This window comes from Dendropsophus ebraccatus, chromosome 9 (assembly GCF_027789765.1).
Source record: "Dendropsophus ebraccatus isolate aDenEbr1 chromosome 9, aDenEbr1.pat, whole genome shotgun sequence".
Taxonomy (NCBI): Eukaryota; Metazoa; Chordata; class Amphibia; order Anura; family Hylidae; genus Dendropsophus; species Dendropsophus ebraccatus.
This window is the reverse complement of record NC_091462.1, coordinates 62,797,599-62,812,338: the sequence shown is the minus strand read 5'-3', so window position 1 is coordinate 62,812,338 and position 14,740 is coordinate 62,797,599. Positions and strand designations below refer to the sequence as shown.

The 14,740-nt window shown below is 37.9% G+C and overlaps 1 protein-coding gene across 1 annotated transcript in view; it reads left to right on the top strand.

The window, feature by feature from the left end:
• The window catches only part of COL5A2 (collagen type V alpha 2 chain), a 130,561-nt gene that overhangs the window by 102,182 nt on the left and 13,639 nt on the right, over window positions 1-14,740 (top strand). The window contains exons 21-42 of the mRNA XM_069983514.1: window positions 62-160; window positions 1,059-1,112; window positions 1,265-1,372; window positions 1,845-1,898; window positions 2,027-2,125; window positions 4,118-4,171; window positions 4,460-4,558; window positions 4,651-4,704; window positions 4,793-4,846; window positions 4,938-4,991; window positions 5,804-5,857; window positions 6,078-6,122; window positions 6,210-6,308; window positions 7,368-7,475; window positions 7,561-7,614; window positions 10,759-10,812; window positions 10,894-10,947; window positions 11,696-11,749; window positions 11,889-11,996; window positions 13,689-13,742; window positions 13,836-13,889; window positions 14,046-14,207. Of these exons, the coding sequence (XP_069839615.1) occupies window positions 62-160; window positions 1,059-1,112; window positions 1,265-1,372; window positions 1,845-1,898; window positions 2,027-2,125; window positions 4,118-4,171; window positions 4,460-4,558; window positions 4,651-4,704; window positions 4,793-4,846; window positions 4,938-4,991; window positions 5,804-5,857; window positions 6,078-6,122; window positions 6,210-6,308; window positions 7,368-7,475; window positions 7,561-7,614; window positions 10,759-10,812; window positions 10,894-10,947; window positions 11,696-11,749; window positions 11,889-11,996; window positions 13,689-13,742; window positions 13,836-13,889; window positions 14,046-14,207 (1,629 nt within the window). The remainder of the gene's footprint in view (window positions 1-61; window positions 161-1,058; window positions 1,113-1,264; window positions 1,373-1,844; window positions 1,899-2,026; window positions 2,126-4,117; window positions 4,172-4,459; window positions 4,559-4,650; window positions 4,705-4,792; window positions 4,847-4,937; window positions 4,992-5,803; window positions 5,858-6,077; window positions 6,123-6,209; window positions 6,309-7,367; window positions 7,476-7,560; window positions 7,615-10,758; window positions 10,813-10,893; window positions 10,948-11,695; window positions 11,750-11,888; window positions 11,997-13,688; window positions 13,743-13,835; window positions 13,890-14,045; window positions 14,208-14,740) is intronic.

Below are 14,740 nucleotides of genomic sequence, written 5' to 3'. Positions count from 1 at the left end.
ACAAACATTTTTCTAAAAAAAATATTTAACATTTTTAAGGCATATTAAATTTTTCATCTAGGGAGGTCCTGGTGTTGCAGGTCCACCTGGGCTTATAGGACCACCTGGCTCTCCTGGACCTCAAGGAAGTACCGGAGCACCTGGGATCCGAGGCTCAGCGGTAAATATGATAAATTATTATGAAACTGGATTAAGAAAATAATTTTTTGGTGCAGACCAAACAAAACTAACACCTAATCATATCATTAAGCTATACATGATAAAGGGATTAACTAAAATTAAAAGGCTGCACAAAACATCAACATACAATATAGCTGGACATAATAATCACAGACTTTGGTATTATAATTATGCCTAGGTTTTAGGATGGTTGTAGGTCTGCAATGCATCAGATGACTTTTGAAAGATTATATACTGTATGTAAGAAAATGTGATATATTTAGTAACAATTATAGATTATTAAATGATAAATGTAAGAAAATTTGATATATTTAGTAACAATTATAAAACAACTTCAAATTCTAAACTGACCAAAACTGATAGTACATAGGAGAAGAATTCACAGAGCAGCGCTCTGGCACTACCTTTTGGAGGTAGCTTTCCCTTCAAGTAAATTTTTATGCATCTTTACCTTTAAAACATGACTGGGGTTGAATAGTACATAGAGAATTAATTTTTAATTGGCTTGGAGTGAAAAAGCCATGTCTGGGAATCTACAACCCTCAAACTATGTTTTCTTCTGTTTTCCCCATTATTTTTGCAAGTTAGGCCTTACAGGTTTTGTTCGGGTAGTAGAAAATGGTTGCTGCCTTCTGCTCTCCATTGATTACTTCTGCTGTTTCCATGACTTGAAAGTATACTTTATAAGATGGGTTGAGGCAGGTAAAGTCACGATCATGACCAATAGTTGCACAATGTGATTGATGTTGCACTGTTATGAAAATCGTGGTGGGGGAAACCAGTTGTCAGACAGTTTAAGTCTGCTAGGGATTTATTAATGTTAATGTTTAACATATAATTGTGCAATAAGCAAGTCAATTTGTTTTTATTACTTAAAGGGTGATCCAGGTGTCCCTGGTTTTAAAGGTGAAGCTGGTCCCAAAGGTGAACCTGTAAGTATATGCAGGCTTTGGAAAACCTAATTGATAGCTATTGATATACTAATTTGTATATATTTGTGTAAATTGTATATGGTGTCCTAAGGAAATATCTCTAAATAGAGAAAATAGGATTGATTAACTGAAGACAAATTTCTGTAAAACAGGGTCCACATGGTCCACAAGGTGCAACAGGACCACAAGGAGAAGAGGGTAAACGAGGTCCTCGGGGAGACCCTGGATCACAAGGCCCTCTAGGACCAGTTGGAGAAAGGGTAATTCACCTTTTTATGCTAAGGAGCATGAATTGTATTTATTCAGCTATTCCATTACAGAAATCCTTATTACATGTAAGTGGATGTATGGTTTTATGACAACATGGTTGGCTGTGTTGAAAATATCTCTTTAAGCAAGCTCTGTATTATATCATATTAAACCAATAGGTTAAATATATTTTAATTTAAAGATTCAAATTTCTCATGAAATATTTTCAACACATTATCATAATATGTCATAGACTCGCATTGTTGTAAAAACCTGGTAATCTCACACCAAAATCTCAGATTACACTGGCTCAGATTTATAAAAGTGTGGATCAGCGGAATTCTTAGAGCGGAGAGCCACAAAGAGCGGAGGTGCGCCAGACCTTCCATAGAGAAACAGTGTCACATTGAGGGAGGCGGGAAAATTCTATTGAAACTATATAATTGTTGTTGACATTTAGCAATATTATCTTTTTATCTTTAGGGTGCCCCAGGTAATCGTGGATTTCCTGGATCAGATGGACTGCCTGGACCTAAGGTAACAAGAACAGTTTTTATATGGACGTTTTCTAAGGTATCCATAGGTACAAAACACCTGATGTCCATAGTCTCCAACATTTTTATTACTGCTACTTCCACATAAAATACTAACCAAAACCTTTCCAGGGTGCTCAAGGAGAACGAGGAGTAGCAGGAGTTTCTGGCCCTAAAGGAGCCACTGGAGATCCTGGTCGTCTTGGAGAACCTGGTCTTCCTGGTGCTAGAGTAAGTAAAACACTGAGATGTTCATGTAAGTGCCTATAATATTTCTAACAAATTACTAATAAAGCATTATATACTGCTTTACGGACACAATATACTCTGGTAGCCTATAGACGCTCAGCAGAGCAGGTCAGTAGTGAATTATAACAGGGGCGTTTTGGGCGGCAGCCCGGGGCCCTGAGCTCCTGGGGGGCCCATGACCACCCAAAAAGACTTATACTTTCAATGGTGTACTGTCTCCTGGCTACACTTCCGCCATGATTTGCAAAAAATCACAGTTTTTTTATGGCAATTTTGCACAAATCAGTGCAAAATGACATTATCTATACTGTACTATGAGGTGGGGGTGGGGGGCCCAGGCTTGGTAAACAGCCCGGGGCCTATGGTAAAGTTAATCCGCCCCTGGAGCAGGTTATATGCATATTTTCTTCTGTAGGCTTTTGGCCACAGTGAATGAACTGCTTAGTTTATAAATTTATATCTTTATACAATATAAGGCTATGTTCACACATTGTACGAACAGTGGCCATTCTTTAGCACTCGGAAACAACGGCCTCTGTTGCACTGGAAATTGCATTAAAATCAATACACAACGGCTGGAAATAATTGACATGTCAATTATTTCCACAGCTGCAGTTAACAATGGCCATTGTTCGATATATTGTGTGAACAACTGATGCTGTTTGCTTTGACTTCAATGCAACAATTTTTTTTACAAGAACGGCCACTGTTTTAATTGCATACATCGGCCATTTTTGTCATAAAAATATGTTGTGTGAACATAGCCTAAGGGTAAATGGTCTATGAAAAGATCCTAGGGTGTGAGAAGGATGTCTGTTTTGGATAAACCCCTTTTAATACGAAGTTCCTTTAACACAACGCTGCTTACCTGTTATCACCAGGAAAGCGTATGACATTCTAGTGGCACTTACAGAGAGAGAAATGTGGAGGGGGGATATCGTAAGCAGATAACCTTCTTAAAGTTTTCTTTTTAATTGATCTCAGATAGATGGTAAGAAAAAGTAGACCTTTACCTTCAATCTTTGCCGAAACACCCACTGTTGTTATCATGGAGCTCTGGTCCTGTTGTGCAGCACTACCAGCTTGGGGGTGTAACATGTGATATTTAGGGTGTGTTCTCACTACCAAATATGCATCAGAATTTCAAGCTGAGGAAATGCGACAAACTCTGCTTGAAGTTCCACCTCTTCCATAGACTTATTGATATTCTCAAACAAAATCCACTGTCCACCTAAAGAATTGACATGTAAGTGGGGATCAGCTCATGTCTTCTCTTTTCAGTCTTGGCTCCTACATAGCATCTCTACTTGAGTGAACCATACTTACCCCCTTGGTCTTAGGTCTTCTGTCATTAACAGACCCGACACACAGCCTTTGGTGTGCGTCAGGGGCTCCTGTAGTGCCCACTTATCCAGTCAGAAAGTGAGGTGGGACACCACTGCACCTTATGATTGGCTGAGCAGACATTGCAGGAGTTAATCTGCAGAAGACAGAAGATCGGAGCCCAAGAGGGCAAGTATGATTACTACCCCCAATAGAAAGTGGTCTGCGCCTGCTTCAGCAATTTACTTAACCCCATTCTTTGCTGGTGCAGTGCGAGTAGACATAAGTATGGCTCCCAGGGGGTTAACCAAAACAATTTGGGTTGAACCAAACCGTTGACCCAACCAGCAAACTGGTTAAAGGAAACTTTTCAAAAGTTTGCTCATGTGCAGTTTTTTTTAATGATTTCCCAAGCAAATTATTATATATTGTGCTGACAACCCCTGTAACCATCTCATCTGTGGAGTGTCATGTAAACTCATTTTTGTGCAATGCACATATTACCTCAAAACATTTTTCCATTAATCATTAAATGATCTAATGACATCCTTTATAATGAATAGCATTATTCCAGGAGCTCTGTTAATACAGCATATCTCCAGTGGGAAATGTGGTATACCAAATTACTAATGCATCTTACATCTATTCCAGGGTCTGACTGGAAATCCTGGAGTCTCAGGTCCAGAAGGCAAACCAGGACCAGTGGTAAGTCCTATCATATTATATACATCTGTATATGCCATGATGTTAATTCATTATTATGTATCAAATTACAAAGATATTTTGTTAGTCAATATTTTAAAATCATTTGTATGTTTATTGCTTTAGTTCATGTGTCCAATATTAAACTTGAATTTTCTCTAAAAGGAATCTTCTTCCCATCCCTTTTTTAACAAATATAAGTTCAGTTTGTGTTTATATTTTTCTTTTGTGTACAGTTTCTTTTGTGTACAGCTAAAGGATACCATTTTGATACACATTTTTATCTTGCAGGGAGCCCCTGGAGAAGATGGTCGCACTGGTCCACCTGGTCCAATTGGAATTCGTGGTGAAACTGGGACTATGGGACCTGCTGGTCCTAAAGGCAACAGTGTATGCATAGTATTCATTAATAATAATAATATAAAATCAAACATTTTCATTCTTTTTTAAAATAATTGGTTAAATTAATATCTATTCAACAGGGAGACCCTGGGAAGCCTGGAGAGCAAGGCAGCGCAGGTGTACCCGGACAAAGAGTATGTTATTATCTCCTTTGTTTGATGATTATTCTTTCCAACCAAAAATATCTTCTAAGAAATTTCCATTTTCACTTATCTTAATTAGGGAGCTCCAGGAAAAGATGGTGAAGTTGGTCCTTCTGGTCCTGCTGGCCCACCTGTAAGAAAAAATTAAATATTTATTTGTAATAATAAAAATTTACATATAGAAATACATTCCAAATAATATGTAAACATTTTTCACGATTTAGGGACCTGCTGGTGAAAGAGGTGAACAAGGACCTCCCGGGCCTACTGGATTTCAGGTATTTTTTTTTTATGTTTTCGTTTTTGTTAGGTCTAAAGTACATTACTGATATAGTCATAGCTTAAGCTGCACATATTGAAGCATAAGGTCTCCAGGGTTTCTTTGACATAAGTTTACTGGAAGAACAAGTAAATTAACTAAATTAGTTATACTTTTGCCTTTATATAAAAGTATTATGGGTTAACAATATTATGAGGCTTCCCTGGAGTTCACCTGATTGGTGCCTGCAGTTCAATCAGTACTTCTTTCACCCAACCATGGAGAAACGCTGACCTAAGAAACCAGACCTAAGGCTCTTTGAGCAGGTGGTACTTTTTTTGAGCAGGTGGTACTTTTCACATGCTGCATAAAATTTAGCGGTGTTTCGCAAAAAAAATATCATTACAATTGCCTTGATAAAAATTGCCCAATTATTTGCACACTTTTTTTTGGCTAAAACAGCTTGGCTGAAAAACTACGTTAGGGTAGGAGTGTAGTACTGCTGTACTTTTTTTTTTGCGCAAAAAATTAAGAATTGCACATGGTCAATCTTACTGACAGATAGATCTTACTAAAAGTATCACAAATGCCTTTATAAATCTTGCCCATATTTTAAGCCTTGCCCAAAAACTCATTACTAGCCAAAATAGTAGTGCAAACTCAATAACATGAGCCCCTGTGTTTGTTGCCCAAACCCCCCAGAGATCTAATTTCTTACACTGCTCTGTTAAAATGAAATCCGAGCTGTGTTTGGTCTGCCAAGGCAGTTCGATAAATCTCCCCCATGATATCTAAACAGTATACAATTTGTTTTTTTTCTGTACTTTACAGGGTTTACCAGGTCCCCCTGGTCCTCCTGGAGAAACAGGGAAGCCAGGAGATGAAGTAAGTTTTTTTCTGTGCAATTTATAAAATTATAATGAATACTTTCCATTTGAGAAAATGGAATAAAAAAGTAACAATAAATTTACAGTAAGGATGTCAGAGTATGTTATGTTAGATACATTAATGCAACATATTTAACAAAAGGCAATATTAGTATGGTCATTTTAAGTAAAGTTAGTAATGGGGGAAATGCTTACTATTAATATTATATTTTATATAGGGAGTACCTGGTGATTCGGGAGCTGCAGGCCCACTTGGTCCAAGGGTATGGATTATATTCTTCTGTAAATCATTGGTAACAGTTAAGGCTTATGCTTCTTTATTGAGGAAGTCATACATTTTTTTTAAATAGGGAGAACGTGGCAATCCTGGGGAAAGAGGTGAACCTGGGGCTTCAGGACTAGCTGGTGAAAAGGGTATGGCTGGTGGTCATGGACCTGATGGACCAAAGGTAAGTTAGTCTTATTTCAGTTGATACAAGAGAAATAAGTTAAACATGCCGCTTTTCTAATAATATGCATTATCTTTAACTTTTGAATGATGAATTTATTATTTAAATTGGCTTTTTTTAACTACCATTTTAGGGCTATGTTCCCACTATTTACTAATAAGCGATAACAACAGCCATTGTTGTGAAACAACGGACGGAATGTAATGTTCATGATCATTAATTTCGTTGTTAGCGCTTATCAGTACGTTTTTGGAACATAGCCTAAATGGGTTTTCCGACAAAATGGGAAGTTGGAAGCAAAATTGGGAAAATTAGATCTGTTCCACTTATGGAAAAGTAAATGAGTACAAATATATTGTGTTTTTAGGTAAAACATCACTGTTTTGTCCTTTTTTTCCCATGATTCTGATCACTTCCTGGTTTTCTCTCTGAGCTGTAAACCAGTTGTTGCCATGCAATCTCCCTTTTTTGCATAGACTAATTATCAATATGTTGTCAAAGTGAGCATGCCTGACCGTTTAACTGGATGGTTGTTATCAAGGGCAACAAAGAAAACAGTGGTTGCAGTAGATAGCATTTTGTCAGACTGTAAATTAATCAGCACTTCCTGTAAGGCTAATAGCGACGGCTTTAAAAAAAAAAAAAAAATTAAACACAAGTAAATTACAAATCTATATAACTTTCTGACACCAGTAGTTTTTGAAGAACATAGGAGGAGATTTATCAAACTGGTGTAAACTAGAACTGTCATAGTTGCCTCTAGCAACCAATGAGATTCCATCTTTCACTTTTCAAAGAATCTATAAGGATTGAAAGGTTGAATCTGATTGGTTGGTAGGGGCAACTAGGACAATTCTACTTTACACAAGTTTGATAAATCTTCCCCATAGTTTTTTTTTGCTGGAGTACCTTTAAGTTTAAAATTAGCCTGGTCCCAAAGGAGTTAATACATATTTTTATTTCTTTTATTGTACACATTAGAAATTAGTATTTCCCAAAATATCTTACCTGTTCTTTCCCATTTTTCATTTCCTATTTAATGTACTATTATGACCACAGGGAAGTCCTGGTCCATCTGGCACTCCCGGTGACGTAGGACCTCCGGGTCTCCAAGGTATGCCTGGAGAAAGAGGCATTGCTGGAACCCCTGGCCCGAAAGGTGACAGAGTAAGTGATTTTATTTCTTTTTTTCCCCACTTCCCAAACTATATATAATGTAAAAAAAAAATGCTATGTATTTTTTATTTTTCAGGGAGGTATGGGTGAAAAAGGTTCTGAAGGAACCCCTGGTAATGATGGTGCAAGAGTAAGTGCATATACTACTACACATGAACTGCTACATTGGATGAACAATATTAACACTAACCATAACTACTACCTATTTTCCAATGTTTTCAACTTTTGATTTCAGGCCCTATATCTCACTATCCACTACAGCTTTGAATGATTGACTTTAATGACTACTATGATTGTATACATAATCAACTTGGCTATCTCATACATAAATTTGAACTGCTACTATTTATCATATGCTTAGTTATGCAGATTCTTGTCATGTAACTGCATTGTGACTGTTTTGCTCCTAAAAATCCACCTTTAGCTTTCAACACTGCCTGAATCCTCCTGGGCATGCTCTTGATCAGACTCAAGAATGTCTTTATTAAACACTCATCCCAGATCTCCTCTACACATTCCAAATGTTGGTGCATACTGATCGACTCACTTGGTTACAAATACAGTTTTTCTTCAACTCTACCCACAAATGTTTGGGTTGAGGTCTGGGGACTGTGGAAGCAAAATCAGTAACTCTGCTTCATTGTCAATGAACTATTTCTTCGCTAATCTCAATGTATGCTTTAAGTCATTTTCTTTCAGGATCACCATATTGTGGTTTTCATACTCTTAGTACTTGAGTGTATGATGTAACTCATTTTGTAGGATACCATTGATCCTGATCAAGTATCCATATCATCAGGCTTTCTCCACTCAACTTGAGTTCCTTTAATTTCTCAACCTGTTACTCCCCTTTTCCCTTGACTCTTCTGAACCTATTTGTACCCATTAGAGTCCCTCCTATTGATTTTGCTCCAAATCATCTTTTTCCAATCATTTCATCCTTTTTTTGCTTTTCATACTTTTTTGCAAACTCAAGCCAAAGCTTTTTAAGATGATATTGAAGTCGAGTCTTCTTCACCTTTTTTAGGGCCACCATTGCAGACTTGTTTAACCCCTTAACGACCGCGGGCGTATATTTACGCCCTGCGGTCGTTGAGGATGTTCAGAGCGAGGCCCCGCGGTCGTTCCAAGATGGCGCCGTCCCCGGCTCGGCACTCGTTTGCTTCCGGCTGCAGCAGCCGGAAGTAAACGAGTACCTATCACATGGATCCCTGCAGCATATCTATGCTGAAGAGATCTCTATGAGAGATCAGAGTGCTTATACTAGAAGTCCCCTAGGGGGGCTTCTAGTATAAGTGTAAAAGTTAAAAAAAAAGTGTTGTTGTCAATAAAAAGCCCCCTCCCCTAATAAAAGTCTGAATCACCCCCCTTTTCCCAGGTTATTAATAAAAGTAAATAAATAAACATGTTTGCTATCGCCGCGTGCGTAATCGCCCCGAACTATTAATTTATCACATTCCTGATCTCACACGGTAAACGGCGTAAGCGCAAAAAAATCCCAAAGTGCAAAATTGCTCATTTTTGGTCGCATCAAATCCAGAAAAATGTTAATAAAAAGCGATCAAAAAGTCATATATGCGCAATCAAGGTACCGATAGAAAGTAAACATCATGGCACAAAAAATGACACCTCACACTGCCCCATAGACCCAAGGATAAAAGCGCTATAAGCATGGGAATAGAGCGATTTTAAGGAACGTATATTTGTAAACAATGGTTTTAATTTTTTACAAGCCATCACATAATATAAAAGTTATACATGTTATATATCAATTTAATCGTAATCGTAAAATGAATTTTTTCCTGCTTTTGCAGTGTACTTTATGCAAAAATTCAGCCTGTCATTGCAAAGTACAATTAGTGGCGCAAAAAATAAGGGCTCATGTGGGTTTCTAGGTGAAAAAATGCAACTGCTATGGCCTTTTATGCACAAGGAGGAAAAAACGAAAACGCAAAAATCAAAATTGCCCCGGTCCTTAAGGGGCTATGCGCATCGTACAATGCTTGCAATGCACTCTGTAATCTCACTATTATGAAGCATACATACTGCCGTGTTTGTCTTGCCAAAACTCATAGACCATGTAATGAACAACGATAGATGTCCACCTCTTGGCTTTTAAATGGATGGATGGACATCATTTTGTATTATCACAAATTTCATGGCACTCACATAATGCAGTTTGGCAATTTTTTGGCCGAAAACGGTAGCAATGAGCTGGATGATACTTTTCTTTTCTTGAGAAATTTTCTTTGTGACTGCTCCTTGGTTTGAGCCCTAATAAAACACTAAGCTATAAGGGAATGTGAAAAAAGGTTATCATTTGTAGTATACAAGAGGAAGAAATAGCAGCAAAAGCACCAACAGCAGCAAAACAACAGTTACATTATGTAAAGAATCTGTATAACAAAGCATATGCTAAATAGTTGTCTGTTTACACTCACAGGACAGCTTGTCCTAAAAAGTAACTTGAATTGGCAGATATGTTTTTAATATACATATAGGTTAGAGAGTAAACATACACAAAAGTTTAAAAAATATATATACAGTAGGATAAAAAACTTCTGCATAATTTTATTAAGGCAGTACTTATCTAAATTACATAACTACATTTTGGATAAAAAGAAAGCTTCCATTATTGCTTTAGACCAAGTTCACACTGAATAAAAACGTCGGAATCCCACCGTGCTCAATGTCCTGCAGTAAGTGATTGGGAGGACATGTGTGCATCTGCTCCCGTCGCACTCTGCTCAAAGAATTGACATGTCAGTACTTTGAGTGAGGAGGGGAGGAAGTGGGCGCGTGCCCGCCCTCCCATTCACTCGGGATGCCGCCGTTTTTGCTCAGTGGGAACTGGGCCTATGGTGGCAGAATGTTTGTGCTTCTCTTCAAGGGGTAGTCTGGACATTTATCTTTTTTATAGATTTCTGGGGCTGCATAGAAAATAATAAACAACCCATACTCACCTAACACATTCTCCCATTGCTCCCCAGTGACGCCTCCTGGTCCCCTGCTAAAATCTCTGGATGTTACTTCTAAGATGAACTAGTTTTAGCAGTGACAGCCTGCTCAGCTAGTCTCTGACTAAAGAGGGAAAATACAGTGAAAATACACTGAACTAGAATAATGTACCTTGTAATGACAGGTTCCCAAAACGCGAAATGACAGACGTTATTTAGTACTCAAAAGGACATCAGTCAATTTGAAGGGAAAAAAAAATGTTGGAAAAAATTCATTTATATAATGTTTCATACATTAATTGTCTTTCTTATTATAGGGTCTTCCAGGTCCTCTTGGTCCAGCTGGTTCTGCAGGTCCTGCTGGTGAAAAGGTAAGTATATTATTTAGTATTGTCATAATATGAGTGTTCAATAGCAAATAAATTATAACATTGAATTTTTTTTAACTTTAGGGTGAACCAGGACCAAGAGGTGTTATAGGACCAGCTGGATCACGTGGAACTCCAGTAAGTGACTTGTTCCGTTTACAGTTTTACTAGCTAATAGACACTTATCCATAGTGTAGCTACAGGACACGTAGCCATAGTGTAGCTAAAGGACACTTATTCATAGTGTAGCTAAAGGACACATAGCCATAGTGTAGCTAAAGGACACATAGCCATAGTGTAGCCAAAGGACACATAGTCATAGTGTAGCTAAAGGACATATATCAATAGTGTAGCTAATAGACATATATCCATAGTGTAGCTAAAGGACATATATCCATAGTGTAGTTAAAGGACATATAGCCATAGTGTAGCTAAAGGACATATATCCATAGTGTAGTTAAAGGACATATAGCCATAGTGTAGCTAATGGACATACAGTATATCCATAGTGTAGCTAAAGGACACTTATCCATAGTGTAGCTAAAAGACACTTATCCATAGTGTAGCTAACAGACATATATCCACAGTGTAGCTAAAAGACACTTATCCATAGTGTAGCTAACAGACAAATATCTATAGTGTAGCTAACACACATATATCCACAGTGTAGCTAAAAGACACTTATCCATAGTGTAGCTAACAGACATATATCCACAGTGTAGCTAAAAGACACTTATCCATAGTATAGCTAAAGGACACATAGCCATAGTGTAGCTAAAGGACATATATCCATAGTGTAGCTAAAAGACACTTATCCATAGTGTAGCTAAAGGACACTTATCCTTAGTGTTATTGGTATTAATATATTTTTCTAATTTTGTTTTAGGGTTCTCGCGGTGAAAATGGTCCCACTGGACCTGTTGGCTTTGCTGGACCACCGGTATGTACTTTTTAAACTATTGCCTTTAATGTTTCAGTGTGTTTGATGCCTTACTGTGTGTGTTTCGGTGTGTTATCTGTTTGATACTTTTATTTGGCATTTTTTGGAATATTTGTTTAATGAAAGTCGTGTTTTGCAGGGACCTGATGGACAACCTGGTGTTAAAGGAGAGCCTGGGGAGCCTGGTCAAAAAGGAGATGCTGGATCTCCTGGCCCACAAGGTCTTTCAGGATCTCCTGGTCCTCATGTAAGTTTGAAGCCTTAAAGAAAAGTACTCTAAATAATTGTATTTTACATACTTGTAACTAATTTAGTGTACATATATACATATAACAGTGTGTTATGCAGTACACAGGTTACAATCCCATACTAGTACATTATATTTTAGGCCTTGTTCACACACTGTATGGGCCATTGCTGCAGTTTTGTAACAATGGGCGTTGTTAAATAACAGTGCTTGATTACACTGAAGTATATAGAACACTAGCCGTGGTATAGACTCTGTATAAACTATGGCTGTTGTTCTATGTGGGTGCATAAAAAACGGACATGTCTATTCAGAGAACAGCAGACGCACAAAATAGGCTGTGCACACAATGTAAAGTACGGCCCCCGTCGGTATTTTATATTGTGTTCTATAGCTAATTGAAGTGCGGGCATATCTGAATGTGCCCGCATTCCAATTAAGATGAAGTGATGTTCGCCCAGCCGATACTGCAGTATTGGCCGGGTGAACATCTCAGTCAGCGGCCATTTTGTGACAAGGCCGTGTCACACAACGGCTACTATTTTGCCATGCGTGAACATGGCCATAGAGTGTATTGTATACTTTCAATTTATAACTTTGAATTTCAATATTTATAAGCACATGTTAAAATTATTAGACTACATTTACACGTCACTATATTTTCAAGTATGAAATTCATGATCAGCATTTTTTTCTCAGCAATTTGCAATATATCATCCGTTTTGCATCCCTATTATGCTCTGTATTTTGCAAAACCCAAATCACATTTTGAACCCCACACCAAATAGCCCCCCATCCCTTTTAAGACTACAGTCACATCGATAAAGCCTACATTTGTGGTATATGTACACATTAAACACAGCCTAACTAAGCACAACTATAAGGAGTAATTCACACGTTCAGTATTGTTTTCAAGTCCGTAGAGTCCATCGCTTGTCAGCCATTTTACTTTGCCATTTCTGGTTTGCTTTACTGTGAGACAGTTCTGTTAATTAATTAGGTAATCCTCTTTCTGTTTGCAAGCGCATGTGCTTCTGAAGTTCCTTCTTCCTGGTTGTGGTTGTTTAGAAACACAACCTTATGACCTATGAGTCATCTGTATTTTATTACGGAAATACGGATGCCAAACAGGTTATAAATTGTTAAAAAAAAATAGCGGATCCCATTGATTTCTATGAGAAGATCGGTAATAAAAATCTGGGTCCGCACTAGGACATGTCCTTTTATTTTCAGCATTGGTTTGCATCCTTGTAATTTACTGATAGTGTGAAAAGCCCAATAGACATCAATGTGCACTAACTCGAATACGGAAATACGGATCCGTAAATTTCGGGATGTGAAGGCCTTAGTGTCTATTTGAATATAGTCAGTATGGCTTTTTTACACTACATCAATGTTATGCATCTGCCTTTTCTTACAAAAAATGTACTCATAGATCTAAATCACCCTATGGAGGCCAGTCATTTTGTAATTCAGGTGGTTTCCAGAAGGGTTTGCTTTATTTTATTTTTTTTGCACGATGTAATGGTACCATAGAGAAACTACTATTTCAGAAACTACCATAGTTTCTGAAAGCACTTCTTTGATCATACCCAGTGATATCTTTATATGCATACAGTATGTCAGCAGAATAGTCATTTAACTGTAAGTTAAAAATTACTTTTGCCTAAATTTGTGAAAATATTGTTTTAGGGACCTCATGGTGTACCTGGACTAAAGGGTGGTAGAGGAACACAGGGCCCTCCTGTAAGTAACACAATACTTAATAGCAGCATATTATACATATTTACATTTGTTCTATTTTATCATAGGGTATTTAATACATTATTTATTTTTAAGGGAGCAACAGGATTCCCTGGATCTGCTGGAAGAGTTGGACCACCTGGTTCCCCTGTGAGTAAAGCAAAAGAACCTTTGTCTAGTTTTTTCAAACAATAAGTATCTATTTACCATTTAAATAACATTTATTATACTAAGTTCATTTTAACTACTTGGTTAGAAATTGTATTCTCCTGCACTTCTGTAAAATATATTTCTATACATTTTTAGGGAGCAGTTGGTCCCCCTGGTCCTATTGGTGACCCAGGAAAAGAAGGTCCACCAGGGCTTCGTGGTGAGCCTGGTGCACACGGCAGAATTGGTGACAGAGGTCCTGCTGGCCCAGCTGGTTCTCCTGGCGATAAAGGAGATCCTGGAGATGATGGACAACCGGTGAGTTAGAAAATCATTAGCAAAAAACAGTTTAATCATTATTAGTGTCACTTTGTTAGGACCAGGGCTGGCCTTAGGGTAGATGGCACCCTGTGCAAAACTTATTTTTGCCCCCCCCCCAACACACTTAATCCTACAGCCTCCCACCCCTCCAGAGGACATCCACCACCTACCACCCGACCTCCCTCAGACATATAACTACCTGACCCCTAGCCATACAAACAACTATCCGACCTTGCCCCCACCCTTACAAACAACTATCCGATCCCCCTAGCCATACAAACAACTATCTGACCCCCCCCCCCAGCCATACAAAGAATTATCTGACCCCCTTCCCTGCCCAGTCATACAAACAATCTGATGTTATATTTTTATGTGGCACAGATTGGACTACTTATGCTCAGGTTGTGCTATGTTAGATTAGTTTTGTGCTTATATTAAGTTATTTGTGAAAATAAGAAATGGTAAAACTTGTGTATTATTGCTAAAAAATTTAAATTTTCATATACACGTTCTAATGGTAAAACCTTTCC